This window comes from Lagenorhynchus albirostris, chromosome 4 (assembly GCF_949774975.1).
Source record: "Lagenorhynchus albirostris chromosome 4, mLagAlb1.1, whole genome shotgun sequence".
Taxonomy (NCBI): Eukaryota; Metazoa; Chordata; class Mammalia; order Artiodactyla; family Delphinidae; genus Lagenorhynchus; species Lagenorhynchus albirostris.
This window is the reverse complement of record NC_083098.1, coordinates 116,519,023-116,534,388: the sequence shown is the minus strand read 5'-3', so window position 1 is coordinate 116,534,388 and position 15,366 is coordinate 116,519,023. Positions and strand designations below refer to the sequence as shown.

The 15,366-nt window shown below is 40.7% G+C and overlaps 1 protein-coding gene across 5 annotated transcripts in view; it reads left to right on the top strand.

Moving 5' to 3' along the window:
- The window catches only part of PAPSS1 (3'-phosphoadenosine 5'-phosphosulfate synthase 1), a 108,757-nt gene that overhangs the window by 79,869 nt on the left and 13,522 nt on the right, over positions 1–15,366 (top strand). For all 5 annotated transcript variants that reach the window (XM_060148561.1, XM_060148565.1, XM_060148564.1 and 2 more), the window contains one exon: positions 12,862–13,091. In XM_060148561.1, coding sequence (XP_060004544.1) covers positions 12,862–13,091 — 230 coding nt within the window. The remainder of the gene's footprint in view (positions 1–12,861; positions 13,092–15,366) is intronic.

The window sequence follows — 15,366 nt, the reverse complement described above, 5'->3', positions numbered from 1 at the left end:
TCAGTGAGATAGGTTTTATGTCAATTTTATAGCTGAGGTTACTGAAGCTCAGAGAGACCAAGTAACATGACTTTGGTCTGTCCAAGAAAACCAGAGCTGGATAGTAGTTAAAGCAATAAAAACAGATTTTCATTCAGGAACTACTGAGCAGGGGAAGAGAGACCTCAGCAGAGAACTGGGCTCAGTTGAATACATCGTGGTCAAGTGGGGATTTATAGCCAAGGAGCAGAGTGGGAGTCAGTGGATGGAAAATTACTAAGAGGAAACATCAGAAACAACGGGCATGGGATAATTCTAGTTAAACAGACCTAGCAGGATCCTTGCGGAAGGCAGGACAGCCTCATCAGATATCACTTGGGGGGTGGGGAGGATGAAGAATTTGATCAGATATCGAGGATGGAGGGTTTCAAGACTGACTTAGATTTTTGCTGCAACTGGGTGGTACAGGCCCTACAAGGATGGACACTGAAGGTCGAGGCATAGAGGGCTTGGAGGAACCTGACCAGAGTTAGGTCAGGGAGAGAGTCTTGGTCAGATCTTACAGCCAGCAAGACACAGAGCTGGAACTGAAACTCAAGCCTTTCTGACTCCAAGGCCTGTGTGTTCTTTGCACAAGGCTCCTTGCTGCCTGGAAGCCTCAAAGGGACCTTAGCAGTCGGTGGGAGGGCAAAGAAGTTAAGGATCCCCTGAGCCTACACAGAGCTCCCAGGTTTCCTAGAAGGGTATAAAGGTGTGTTAGAGTAGTTTCAGTCCGTAGATCTCTGTTTGGAGTGTCAGTTACATGCTAAGAGGTGTAGCTCTTCTCAGGAAGCACCGCATCTGGTGCTTGAGCAAAGGCTATTTTTAACTTCTGAACTTTTATAGAACAAACTTTAGAAATTCTGATAAACGGCTTCCTTTTTTTTTTTTTTTGTGGTACGCGGGCTTCTCACTGTTCTGGTCTCTCCCGTTGCGGAGCACAGGCTCCGGACGCGCAGGCTCAGCGGCCATGGCTCATGGGCCCAGCCGCTCCGCGGCATGTGGGATCTTCCCGGACCGGGGCACGAACCCGTGTCCCCTGCATTGGCAGGCGGACTCTCAACCACTGCGCCACCAGGGAAGCCCACGGCTTCATATTTTTAAACCATTAAATATATTAATGTTTATGAACTGGCAGGATTTAAACTGTTAGATGGAGTGGATTTTGAAAACTATCCATTTTTTTTTCCTCAAGTGCCTCACTTGTGTGTTTGACTTATTTGGCTTATACACAGCCTCAAGTGAAGAATTTTTTTATAGTTCAAAAAAAAAAAAACCAAAACACAACACTCATTTTGTAGCTGACCCAGTGACATCAGGAAAAAGTCTGCCAGTAATGCTCATTTGCCAACTAATAATAATAAAATAAAATACAGTGACTCTTCCTTTAATCGTTTTCTGTAGGTCAATTAGAAGGCATTGGTACTAGATTTGCTTCCGCAGCACAAATGCTTCTCAGAACAACGAGCAGCTGTTAGTCTGGTTATCAACAGGATGTCCCTGATTTTTCAGACTGTAAAGATTTAATGGCTTGATTCCTAAATTCCTTTTTAGGAATTGGATAGGTGGGGTGCAGGGCAGCATGTGGGAGAGCTACTTTTCTAATACTAACAATGTGTCATCCATGTACTTTTTTTTTGAGGCATTAATCTACTATGTAGAAAATTGTCCCATCTCACTAAATGCTAAATCCATTTCTGTAAAGGACAAATAATACTTTTTAAGACATGTTACGTGAAAGTGCTGAAAGTAAGATATATCTTGGAATGTGGATATGTACAAATAATAAGTTCTGTCTTGGGCTTAAGGCATTTGAGTGAAAATTACTGAATTTTGGAGAAAATGCATTGTTAGAAGCTGGGATTTTTCTTTGCCATGAAAGTTATCCGTGCACTTGGTAAATGACTTCTTAATAGCAACTGATTGTATTTAAGTGAGCGGATGCCCTTAAACAGCTACAGTAGGAACATATTGCCACATGATGCCAGTATATTTAATTAGTTCCTGCTTTACACCAGTATTTGGAGTAGTAAATAGGATGTCTGTTAGGGTATAAACCCTGTTCTTCCCCTTAAACACTTCCAAGAGCTTTAACAACCTAAAGGGACACTCTTAGGGTCTGAGCCTAATTATAGGAGCCATAAACTCCCAAGTTTTAATTGTAACCTTTGACTCTCTCTGAGGTCTTTGATAATTTTGTCTTCTGCTCATTTATTTTATTGATGTATCTGGAATAGCGTAACACAGATTCACAGTCTCTTATCCAAAATACTTGGGGTCATGTATTACTACTTAATTCTGATGGTTCTGAGACATAAAACACATTGATATTTCTGTAGCAAAGTGAATGACTTTCCACAGTAACTGGGATCAACAAAGGCCACAGATAACTTCATGTCAGTTTTGATCAGGTTCTGCTAAGTTAGTTAAAAAACTGGGCCTTTGGATTTCAGATGGATGTGTTAAGTAGTCTTCTTATGGTAACCACTTGGTAGTATGTACCTATATCAAATCATCATGTTGTGTACTTTACACTTACATAAAGTTGTATGTCAATTATATCTCAACAAAGCTGGAAAAAAATTGAACTTGAGATTTTCTGGTAAGCAGTTGCGGACCTTTAGCACCAAAACATTTAGAATCTGTTGATTTATTTAAAAAATAATTTGGGGATTCCTGTAGTCTGTTTTATATACTTTTAGCTTATATGTGTCTTAAGAACTGAAATTACTAACTTAATTCAGAAACATTAGATTTTACAGGTGTTTTAGGATGCTTTTCCTGGGGGAGTGGGAAACCCTGTTTTTCTCCTGGCTTTTCTGTAGATTTCCAACTCAGAATCTCTTTCTACCTGTTTCTTACTCAGGCAGATACTGTGTTTTAGTTTGGCTTTTCACTTTTTTTCTGCAATTGTAATCTATGCTGTTTCTTCTTTAAATGTAGTACTAACTTGTGTTTCCTGTCCTGCTCTGATGTCCTGTGTTGTAGGGTGTGATGCAGTGTAAGTAGCTCAATAAGAGTAGGTATGCGTGGACTTTGGGGTCGGAAAGACCCAGTTCAAATATTCCGTCTCTTAGTCGTTCGTTTTGCAGCTTTGAATGTGTTATTGAAAGTTTTCTTATTTGTGAAACAGAGAGATTATCTTACTGATTTGCTCTAAACATTAAATGAGGTATTTATAAAACACTTTGTTTTCATATTAGGAAGAACTCAATAACTGGTACCTATTTTTTTCTTCTCTCACCCCTGTAAGGGATATCATGAAATGCTTTCCAATGACACACCACCATGGTTGCCTTCCTTTGCTTCCTTAATAATCAGTGAGTGGGTGGAGAGACAGAAGATTATCAAGGACTTTTGGCTTTTTTTTTTTTTTTTTTTTGCGGTACGCGGGCCTCTTACTGTTGTGGCCTCACCTGTTGCAGAGCACAGGCTCCGGACATGCAGGCTCAGCAACCATGGCTCACGGGCCCAGCCACTCCGCGGCATCTTCCCGGACCGGGGCACGAACCTGCGTCCCCTGCATCGGCTCAACCACTGTGCCACCAGGGCAGCCCTGGCTTTTTTTTTTTTTTTTTTAATTTATTTTGTTTATTTTTGGCCGCGTTGGGTCTTCGTTGCTTCTCACGGGCTTTCTCTAGTTACAGCGAGCGAGGGCTACTCTTCATTGCAGTGCACAGGCTTCTCATTGTGGTGGCTTCTCTTGTTGCAGAGCACAGGCTCTAGGCACGCGGGCTTCAGTAGTTGTGGCACGCAGGCTCAGTAGTTGTGGCTCGATGGCTCTAGAGTGCAGGCTCAGTAGTTGTGGCGCACAGGCTTAGTTGCTCTGGGGCATGTGAGATCTTCCCGGACCAGGGCTCGAACACGTGTCCCCTGCATTGGCAGGTGGACTCTCAACCACTGCACCACCAGGGAAGCCCCTTGGCTTTTATCAAAAGCAAATTTTGTGGTCGCTGTGCTTGGGAGGCAGGAAGAGGGAGGAGGATACTGGACTTGCTCTCTATCCCATGGCCCTCTCTCTTCACACCTGCTGGGGGCCTGGGCTCAGCCAGGGCAAGGTAATTTACAAGAATAAAATCAGTTTGGTTGCTGACGGTTCTGAGCAAATACTTCTCTTACATTTGAATTGTGTTATTTTGAATCCTGAGACAGCTGAGGTTTATCCTTGAAGGTAAAGAAAATCTTTGGGAAAGTCTGTATTTTGTGAGGAATCAGGCCTCAGATTCCTGGCGTGCAGACTGAAGGGTTTGGATTCCACAATCTAAATTCCCTTTCAACTCTTAAAATTCTCTGATGGGAGTAATTATAAGGTGTGTCTGATTCTCTCCTACAAGCTGGAGAATGGAATGTCTAAGTAGATTTCATAATTTTTGCAAATCAGAAATGTGACTCTCATGACGACTGAATACTGTTCAGTGCCTGTACAGAGGGATGGAAATTCTAGAAGCATTTAGAATACTTAGTTGTACAAAGATTGAAGGTCATAAGTACCCAGAATCTACATGATGGGAAGGATGAACCTTGTCTTTCATTTGCCTCTCTTGATTTTCCCAGTCAACTTGAAGAGTTTAAAATGGTTCCTACCATTGAGAAATCAAGAGGCAGACCATTAAGATTTGGGAATTTCAGGAAAATAGGTTAATGCTAAAGTGATGTGATAATGTACGACCAAGTATTTTAATGTGAAATTCATGAGATGAAGATATAGATTTTTTTACCCAACAAAAATAGATAATTGATTTGACCTTCTAAAGAATTTTCGTACATTAAAACAAGTACAATTTTGATGATTTAGAAAAAACAAATTTGCACATTTACAAAAAAAAAAGTCCCTGTGCCTGAAGTTCTTTCATAAACCAGTTGAGTATATGAGTTTGGGTTTATGGAATGTTGACTTTAATAAAATTCATTACACTTGAAGAAAATTTTGATGTGAAATGTATAAAGAAATAGGTTATTCAAGTGGGGACTTAAATAACTGTTCTATTTATTATCTTCAGTATTTTTAATTAAACAAAATTGAAAATATTACATACTTAACCAGGCTTCTAGGACAGTGGAATTTCTCCATTGTGGGGTACGAAGAAGATGGTGTAGTACTAGTGGTGTTGTATGTAAGTGTATAGTCCAGTTTTATAATTTTATAATGTAATATTTTAAATTTGGAAAGTAATTTGTTTATTTTTCTCTCGGAAACTACTGAAAATAAAATTTACCAAAATCCTTGCTAGGTTTGCAAGTAGAGAGGTAAATGATAGGTACTGTTTTCTAATGGAGTCAGGGAGCAAATGAGACTTTTATGTTTATATAAAGGGGCGTGAATTAAAAATGGGGGAGAGACACACTCCGAGGTAATATGCCATAGTGGGATGATTCAGGAACAGTTCTAATTCTAAAGAATTTACATTATAAATATTATGTGTACGGAGATGGGTAATTTAGGTTTCTATATATCAATGATTTTTGGTTTGTTAGTCGCACAATATCTTTTTTTTAAGAATATTTATTTTTAATTAATTTTATTTATTTATTTTTGGCTGCGTTGGGTCTTCGTTGCTGTGCGCGGGCTTTTCTCTAGTTGCAGCGAGTGGGGGCTACTCTCCATTGCGGTGCACAGGCTTCTCATTGCGGTGGCTTCTCTTGTTGTGGAGCACGGGCTCTAGGCACGCGGGCTTCAGTAGTTGTGGCACGCAGGCTCAGTAGTTGTGGCTCGCGGGCTCTAGAGTGCAGGCTCAGTAGTTGTGGCGCACGGGCTTAGTTGCTCCACGACATGTGGGATCTTCCCGGACCAGGGCTTGAACCCATGTGCCCTGCACTGGCAGGCGGATTCTTAACCACTGCGCCACCAGGGAAGTCCTGCACAATATCTTAATCTATGATGGCTGGCGGGGAGAAGCCATTATAGGATTTGCATAGATCAATCTCATTTCTTTAAGAGTTGATTATAATTTTAATCATGAACTACTCTCCTGTTAGCACTACTGGGTAGCAGAACTTAATTCTTACTTCTGTTACATTGTGGAAGTTAAGTAAAGAGTCAGGTAAACATTAGCTGCAAAAATTTATTTGGGGAGGAAATTCTGAAACAAATATTGATTTATTTCTATGACTTATTCTGAGTAGTCATTATTCTGGCATCCATTTTATTTTATTTTACTATAATTGATTTACAATATTGTGTTAATTTCAGGTGTTCAGCTTCAGATTCTTTTCCATTATAGGTTATTACAAGATATTGAATATAGTTCCCTGTGCTATGCCGTAAATCCTTGTTGTTTATTTTATACGTAGTCACGTGTATCTGTTAATCCCATACAGTACTCCTAATTTATCCCTCCCCCTCCCTTTTCCTCTTTGGTAACCATAAGTTTATTTTTCTGTGTCTGTGAGTCTGTTTCTGTTTTGTAAATAAGTTTATTTGTATCATTTTTTTAGGTTCCACATATAAGTGATATAAAATATTTGTCTTTCTCTGACTTCACTTAGTATGATAATCTCTAAGTCCATCCATGTTGCTACAAATGGCAGTATTTCGTTTTTTTGTCACTGAGTAATATTCCATTGTATAAATATACCTGTTGAGCTGAGAAGGCAGAGATTGACTTTTAGGGCTGCTGGAGCAGCTGAGACTTGCAGTATAGAGCTAAGGCAGCAGAAGACTGTGAGCGTGTTCCCCATGGTTCCTTGGACTGCAATCGTGCAGGGCAAGACTCTGAGGCCTGGTAGAGAGTGGCTGCAGTAAGTTTGAGAGTGGATTGAAGACACCAGAGGTTATTCATTGTTGGAAGATGACATTCCAGCTCAGCTAGAGTGGAGAAACCTTGCTAACACCCTTGGCATTCAACTAAGACATCAGAAACACATGCTTTAGGAACAAAGACCACACCCTAGAGAAACAGTGTATCAATTTGGGTACAGTCAGGAGGTGGGAAATCACACAGAATTGGACAGGGGAAGTTTAAAGAATTGTTAAGCTTTAATAGAGAAGTAACTATAAAAATGCAGAGTGAACTCTAAAGGGTGTCCTGGGGCTGAGGGAGATTACCAAAGGAAAAATAGATACACTTGGAAAAGGGATCCTCTCCCCAAAGCTGGGCTTCAGATCTCATTGGAAAAGGTATGGTTTCATCTCACTGGATGGTGAAGTTCAGTGGATTGCCTGGACCGCACTGGTTCACAGATGCCACATAGCAGGGAACAACCGTCTGGTTCACAGGCTAGCTGGGGCTAATAGACTGGGCTCAGTGGGGGTCAGGGCATTGGGAGCTGGCTTGCTGCCAGATTGGTGCACCGTGTGATACCCATGTTGGAATTAATGCAGGAAACAACCCTCTGAGGCACAGGTGAGCACAGGGTGGTGAGTGAGTGAGCAGAGGGAGTCTGGGAGCTGCTGGTGGTAGGCTTGGAGCGCACTGGTGTTTGCATTAGGAGGGCTGCAGCAAGGTGGTCACTGGACTCAGGCTAGGGCTCTGAGGTTGTTGAAGGATTGTGCACTTTGAGTTTGCTGCTGGACCAGACTGCCGCCAACTATCCCATACGCAGGTACCACTACACCCCCTTCCTTCTACAATGTCCCTCTACTGATAAAACTTAACATTTTGCTCACTGTGAAGGGGAAATGCTTAGTTTTCAGTCCGTTATCTCAGAGCAAATACTGAGGGTGAATTTGGATTTGAAAGGCAGTGGGTTGATAATTGGCCCAAAAAGCTAGACTGGACCTGCCCAACAAGGTTTAAAACTGAGCCTCAAAAAGATAAGGAGAGGTGCCAGTAAATTACCTGCCTGCTAGAATCAGGCTCTTAACATTCTAAAGGAAAAAAGCACCGTTCAGACTCCTTAAAACAAGTCATTCGGGCTTCCCTGGTGGCGCAGTGGTTGAGAGTCCTCCTGCCGATGCAGGGGACACGGGTTCGTGCCCCGGTCCGGGAAGATCCCACATGCCCGCGGAGCGGCTGGGCCCGTGAGCCATGGCCGCTGAGTCTGCGCGTCCGGAGCCTGTGCTCCGCAACAGGAGAGGCCACAACAGTGGGAGACCCGCGTACCGCAAAAAAAAAAAAAAAAAAAAAAAATTCAAAGGAAAGCACAATTAAGCACATAGTAGTCAATCTGCTGAAAATTTATGATAAAGAGAGGAACCTTAAAAGTAGAGGGATGGGGAAGGTGAGAGGAAGAGGGAACAATAGGGAAATAACAGGAATGATGGCTGACTTCTCAAGAGCATTATGAACTAGAAGCAACGGAGTAACATCTTTAAGCGAGAAAAGAAGTAAAAACAAGTCTGTAATGTAGAATTCTGTATTCAAGCAAAAATAAAGGTGAAGTAAAGACATTTCAGATAAAGGAAAGTTGAGAATTTTATTAGGGAGGAAAAGTTTTTCAGAACCCTCCAGCAGACTTCCCAAGAGATTCTATTATTTGCTTAGATGCTCATGCTCTAGGGCTGTGTGTCAGGGAAGGCTGAAAAAGCAAGGACCCGACATTTTCATCATTTAGGGTGCTGTTTCTGTCATCAAGGAATAGGGAGATCAGGGCAAAGAGAAATCAGTTGTTGTGGGGGCAACTAGCAGTCTTTGCCACCTTTGAATTAAATTACTTTTATAATCAGAAAAAGAATGACAAAGCTATTTGTTATTTGCTACACGGGTGCAAGTAAAGCCAAAAATAAGTCATTTGTTGTTCAGTTGGCCATTTACAGATTCTTAGAGGGGCTTATAGGAAACTTATAGGTATCATCTTGTGTTCCTTCTTCACTGTGCATTCAGTTTCCCGATAATGATGCTAGCCACTGGGCATGAAAAGATAAATAATACATCTTGACCTCAGTCTGCTGGGTAGATAGATAGCTCTTACTGATCTTCAGTAGCCGTCTTCTGGGTAGTATGTCACCTTTAGAGAGTGAATGAATTTTCTTTAGAAACACTGGTTAGGAAGCAATTAATTCAACTGTGATTGTCAGAAAATACTTTACAGAATAATACTAACAGCAGCAATATTTGTGACTGTCCTCTATTGAGGGCCGGGTGGTGTCCTGAATATTTTCAAAACTCCCAGCAATCTTTTGCATTAAGTATTATCATTCTCATTTTTATAAACTGGGAAACTGAGGCTTATATAAGGAAGTTGCCTAAGGGCATTCCATCACCAAGGGGCAAAGCTAGGATTCAAATCTAGGACAACCTGACTCTAAATAAAGCCTGTATTCTTAACCAGATACTGATGGCTGTGGGCTGACTTGCATTCTCTGGATGAAAACATATTACCTGTTCAGTAGGTTGTAACTTGACCCACACTAGGCATTCTTGGAAGAGTTACGTGTGATTTGCCTGTTCATGGCTGTTAAAATTTTAAAAGTATTCTCATAAGGGAACCATTCACTAAAATGTATATTGAAATCATTCAGGTCACCTGCAGGAGAATGCTGACTCCATGTTTGTTGTGTTTACATTTAATTTACTCATATACCTTCTAAAAGAAGTCAGAGAAGCAGTTTAAATTTCTGGCAATTTTACAAGACAGAATTAGCACTGGCCCCTGTCACCAATATGCTTTTGAAAAATATTCCTAGTTTAATGGCCATTTGGCCCTTGAATGATTTAAGCATCCAGACATAAATACTTAATGAGAAAAGTAAGTTCACCTAAATTCAGAAAACTTAGACTGCCCTTTTAATTTAACTCTGTAAGCAGTAGCTATTTTTCCTGAGGCAGAAAAGATTTTCCATTTAAGTGGAGTTGCAGACTTAGTTAATTGATGATTTGGTTCTGACTGACCCCTTGATAAAAATTCTGAGTGTGAACTAGCAAAGGTCTTCTGTGGGTCTATTGTGAAGGGGCAGAGGGGAATGAGCCGAAATTTCATGAAGAGCTGAATCTGGGATGGGTGGGTGTATGTGGGGAACAGAGCATCATGCTTTGCCATCTTGTTCATACAGAACTGTTGCAGCTCAATGCAAGCAGAAGTAATACTGTAGTAGGAAAATAGGTAGTTTATTATAGGGCCTTAGGGTCCTTTCTATTTAGTTGGCTTATGGGGAAAGCAAACTAGGGTAGCGCTCTGGAGGCTTTTTAATGGTCTGTGTTTGGAAGTGGCACACATCACTTGGGCTCTCATTCCTTCCGCCAGAACTCAGCCATATGGCCACACTGCAAGGGAGACTGAGAATTGTATTAAACTGTGTGTTCAGGAAGAAGAAGGATGGTACAAGGTACATAGAAACACAGGTATACGGAAAACTAAGCAAGTGGAAGAAAATCAAGACAATTATTAACTCTAGGAAAAGCAAACAGTTGTACAAGGAGAGGAATAAAATAAAGATGCTAACAGCTAACATTTGTTGTGTACTTACTTGATACCAGGTACTATTCAAAGTCCTCACATGTTTCATGTGTTAATTTTCTTAAAAATTGAATGTGATAAATATTATTGTAATTCCCATTTTACAGATGAATGTTTATTTCACCAAAGTATTGGTATCACTGTATTTCTTGGATAAATTGGATAGGGAATGAGATAGTGGAGTAAGAGCCAAATATCTTCTTCTCTTTTTTTAAAAAATGTATTTATTTATTTATTTATTTATGGCTATGTTGGGTCTTCATTGCTGCCCGCAGGCTTTCTCTAGTTGCGGCAAGCAGGGGCTACTCTTCATTGCGGTGCGTGTGCTTCTCATTGCAGTGGCTTCTCTTGTTACAGAGAACGGGCTCTAGGTATGCCGGCCTCAGTAGTTGTGGCTTGTGGGCTCTAGAGCACAGGCCTCAGTAGTTGTGACGCACGGGCATAGTTACTCCATGGCATGTGGGATCTTTCCGGACCAGGGCTCGAACCCACGTCCCCTGCATTGGCAGGCGGATTCTTAACCACTGCGCCATCAGGGAAGTCCCATATCTTCTTTTACAGTAGGAAATATAAGTCATGTGGGAATAATGGCTATGTTACAGTTGATCCTTGAACAACACAAATTTGAACTGTGCGGGTCCACTGATACGCAGGTTTTTTTCAGTAAATACCTACGGTACTACATAGTTTTTGGTTGATTGAATCCATGGTTGCAGAACCTTGGGTGCAGAGGGCTGACTGTGAGACATAATCATCCACAGATATCGAGGATGACAGTATATAATATCTAAAATTGTACACATGCTGCTTAGAAATATAGAGGTAAGGACTTCCCTGGTGATCCAGTGGTTAAGACTCCACACTCTCAATGCATGGGGCCTGGCTTCAATCCCTGGTCAGGGAACTAGAGCCTGCGTGCCCCAACTGAAGATCCCGCGTGCCGCAGCTAAGACCCGGTGCACCCAAATAAATAAATAAATATTTAAAAGAAAAAGAAATACAGAGGTAAATACCTGTAGAAACAACTAAAAAAGTTGAAACTCCTCAGGGTGACCAATTCAAGCGTAGGGTATGGGATTGCCCCTGTGCTCTTGCACTTTCTGAACTATGTTAATAAAAATAAAGTACTTGGTAGAAGAGAAAGTATCAAGAGAGATAAAATGAAAGTGATGTGTAGTGGTCATCATTTATACCTCTTTTCACACAGAACCGAGATGGTTTTGTAAATCACTAAATAACGGAGCCACACACTGAAAGGGAGCTAAGACCAAGTTTGTAGACCTGGGTTTGTCCTACACTCTATTGGCCGAGTCACTTAACCTTTGAGGGTTTACTTCCTTGGAGTTTTAATGAGAACGACGGTCTCTTAGTTACTTTAACTTCTAAAGTTCTATAGTTCTAGGTGTTAGACTAACTAATTTTTGTTTTTAAACAGTATTAATGTGAAAGTATAGGCTACAGAGGTAGCTTTGGATGCAGCGTGGCTATTAGTCACAACCAACACCTTGTTTTATTCTTACCTAGTATCTTAGGTAGTAATCATTTAGGTGACAGGATTTTCTCAGTACCGGTTTATGTAAATATTCATATAACTTAAATAACTTTCATCCAATTTTTTTAACCTATTAAAGTATAAGATAGAGAAAAGTACATACATCGCAGTGTACGCACAGCTCAGTGAACTCTTACAGTGAGCATACTCTGATTACCAGCACCCGGATTGGATCCTGGGTCAAGAAACAACATTACCAGGGACTCCTAGAACTAACATCGAAGTGGTTTAGGTACAAGCTTTTATTTCCAAGGTTGGTCCAAGTATTCAAACTTTCAGTTATAAGATGAGTAAGTTCTGAGGATCTGTTGTACAGCATGGTGTTTGCGGTTAATAATACTGTATTGCATACTTGAGATTTGCTAAGAGAGTAGATCTTAAGTGCTCTCACCATAGGCACAAAAAGGTAACTGTGCCGTAGTGAATGTGTTCATTAACTTGATTGTGGTATTTCACGATGTATATGTATATCAAATCATTGCGTTGTAGGCTTTAAATATAAACAGGTTTATTTGTCAATTATACTCAATAAAGCTGCGGAGAAAAAAAGAACATTATCGTTACCCCAGAAGCCCCTTTCAGTTGCCTGTCTCAGAGGATCAACCACTAGCCTGATTTCTAACCAACATATTAGATTTTGAACTATATATAAATGAATCTAGTAGTTGTGTGAAATCCTACACATAGACACAGATGTACATTCACATATCTCTTACCAGTAAAACAAATATATAAATACGTATACATAAACATCCATACCACATATACTTTTAGATTTTTTGGAAGGCGAGGGGTTGCCAGTTTTGTTTCTCGCTTCCCAAAGTGAACATTTTACTCTGTTGAGATTTCCTACTGATACTGACTGTATAAGAAGTATATGCATTTATTATCCACTTATTACTCCTAAGTGCTCGTCATAAAATCATGGTTATCTAATAGGAAAATTTTTGTTCTAGGTCCAGTGGCATTGCAGAGCACGGATGGTTGCAGGAGCCAACTTTTACATCGTTGGACGAGACCCTGCTGGCATGCCTCATCCAGAAACAGGGAAGGGTCTCTATGAGCCAACTCATGGCGCCAAAGTGCTGACCATGGCTCCTGGCCTAATCACCTTGGAAATAGTTCCCTTTCGAGTCGCGGCTTATAACAAGAAAAAGAAGCGGATGGACTACTATGACTCTGAGCAGTAAGCTTTACAGTCTCTGCACGAATCTGTGAAACACTTTGTGCTCTAAGCTGCTCCGAGGGCTTTAACGCATTGTCTCATCTTTACTATAACTTATCAGTGACAAGCTTTGTTGTACCCATTTCAGAGAAAGGCAAACCAGGGAAATGAATTTCTCAATATTCCAGAAGTTAGAAGTAGAAATAAAAATTGAATCTGGTTTCATGGTTCATGATCTCAGGAATTTTGTTGTGAAGTGTTTAAGGGCTGTAATGACATTTCTGTCTGCCATATTACTGAGCATATAGAAGTGCTTAGGACTTAGTACCAAGGCCTAGTGATGATTTTGCTGGTAAGCCCAGGGGATCTATGTAATGAGAGTGAGTTTAACTAATGTTTGTATAATCGTTGGGTGAACAGGCACTGTCATAATTGCTTTACAGGTATTAATACCTGTAATTAATACCCCATAATAATCCTGTGCAGTAGGTGCAATTATTATCCCCCTTTTGTAGGTTGGTAGTAAGCTGAGGGCTACAAAGTTCAAATAACTTGCATAAGGTCACAGAGCCAGTAAATGGCAGCTCAGCACTTGAACTCAAGCAGTATGGCTCCAGAGCCTGTGCTCTTGACCACTGAGAGTGCAACTTCTTTCTTCAAAGATCTTAGAAGGAGCAAAAAAATAACAACCTTTTAATACAGATTATTGGTAGTATTGAGCATGCATCTATCTTCCTTTGACTGACACACTTTTATTGCTATCTATAGATAATATCGGTACGGACATACCTCAGAGATACTGTGGGTTCGGTTTCAGACCACTGTAATTGAAGCAAGTATCTCAGGCAAGCAAGTCAGACAAATATATTGATTTCCTAGTACATATACAAGTTGTGTTTACACTATACTGTAGTATGTTAAGTGCGCAATAGCCGTATTTCTAAAATACAATCTACATACCTCAATTAAAAAATAATTTATTGCTAAAAAATAAACTTTATTATCTGAGCCTTCAGTGCGTTGTAATGTTTTTGCTGGTGGAGAGTCTTGCCTAGGTGTTGAGGGCTGCTGACTGATCGCATGGTGGCTGCTGAAGTGGGGGGGGCTGTGGTGATTTCTTAAAGCAGAACGGCAGTGAACTTGCTTCCTTCCACAAATGGTCTCTCGATAGCGCACAACGCTGCTTAATAGCATTTGACCACAGGAGAGCTTCTTTCAAAATTGGAGTCAGTCCTCGCAGACCCTGCCGCTGCTTTTTATCAACTAAAGTTTATGTAATATTCTAAATTCTTTGTTGTCATTTAAAAATCTGTACAGCATCTTACTGGGAGTAGATTCCACCTCCGGAGACCACTTTCTTTGCTCATCCGTTAGAAGCAACTCTTCATCTGTTTAAGTTTTATTGTGAGATTGCAGCAATTCAGTCACATCTTCAGGCTCCACTTCTGATTCTAGTTCTCTTGCTATTTCCACCATATCTACAGTTTTTTCCTCCACTGAAGCCTTGAACCCCTCCAGTCATCCATGTGTGTTGGAATCAGCTTCTTCCAAACTCCTGTGAATGTTGGTATTTTGACCTCTTCCCAGGAGTCACAAATGTTCTTAATGGCATCTAGACTGACGAATCCTTTTTAGAAGGATTTCAGTTGACTTTGCCCATGTCCATCAGAGGAATCACTATCTATGGCAGCTATAGCCTTATGAAATGTATTTCTTAAATAAGAAGACTTGAAAGTGGAAATTAGTCCTTTATCCACAGGCTACAGAATGGATGTTGTGGTAGCAGGCATGAAAATAGCATTACTCTCGTTGTACATCTTAATCAGAGCTCTTCGGTGACCAGGTGCATTGTCAGTGAGTCGTCATATTTTGAAAAGAATCTTTTTTTCTGAGCAGTATGTCTCAACAGTGGGCTTAAAATATTCAGTAAACCATGTTGTAAACAGATGTGCTGTCATCCAGGCTTTGTTGTTCCATTTATAGAGCACAGGCAGAGTAGATTTAGCATCATTCTTGAAGACAGTAGGATTTTTGGAATGGTAAATGAACATTGGCTTCAACTTAAAGTCACCAGCTGCATTAGAGAGGCCAAAGGACAAGAGAGCCTGTCCTTTGAAGCTTTGAAGCCAGGCATTGACTTCTCTTTAGCTGTGAAAGTCCTAGGTGGCATCATCTTCCAAGAGAAGGCTGTTCATCTACATGGAAAATCTGTTGTTTAGTGTAGCCACCTTCATTAATGATCTGAACTGGTTCTTCTGGATAATTTACTGCAGCTTCTACCCCAGCACTTGCTGCT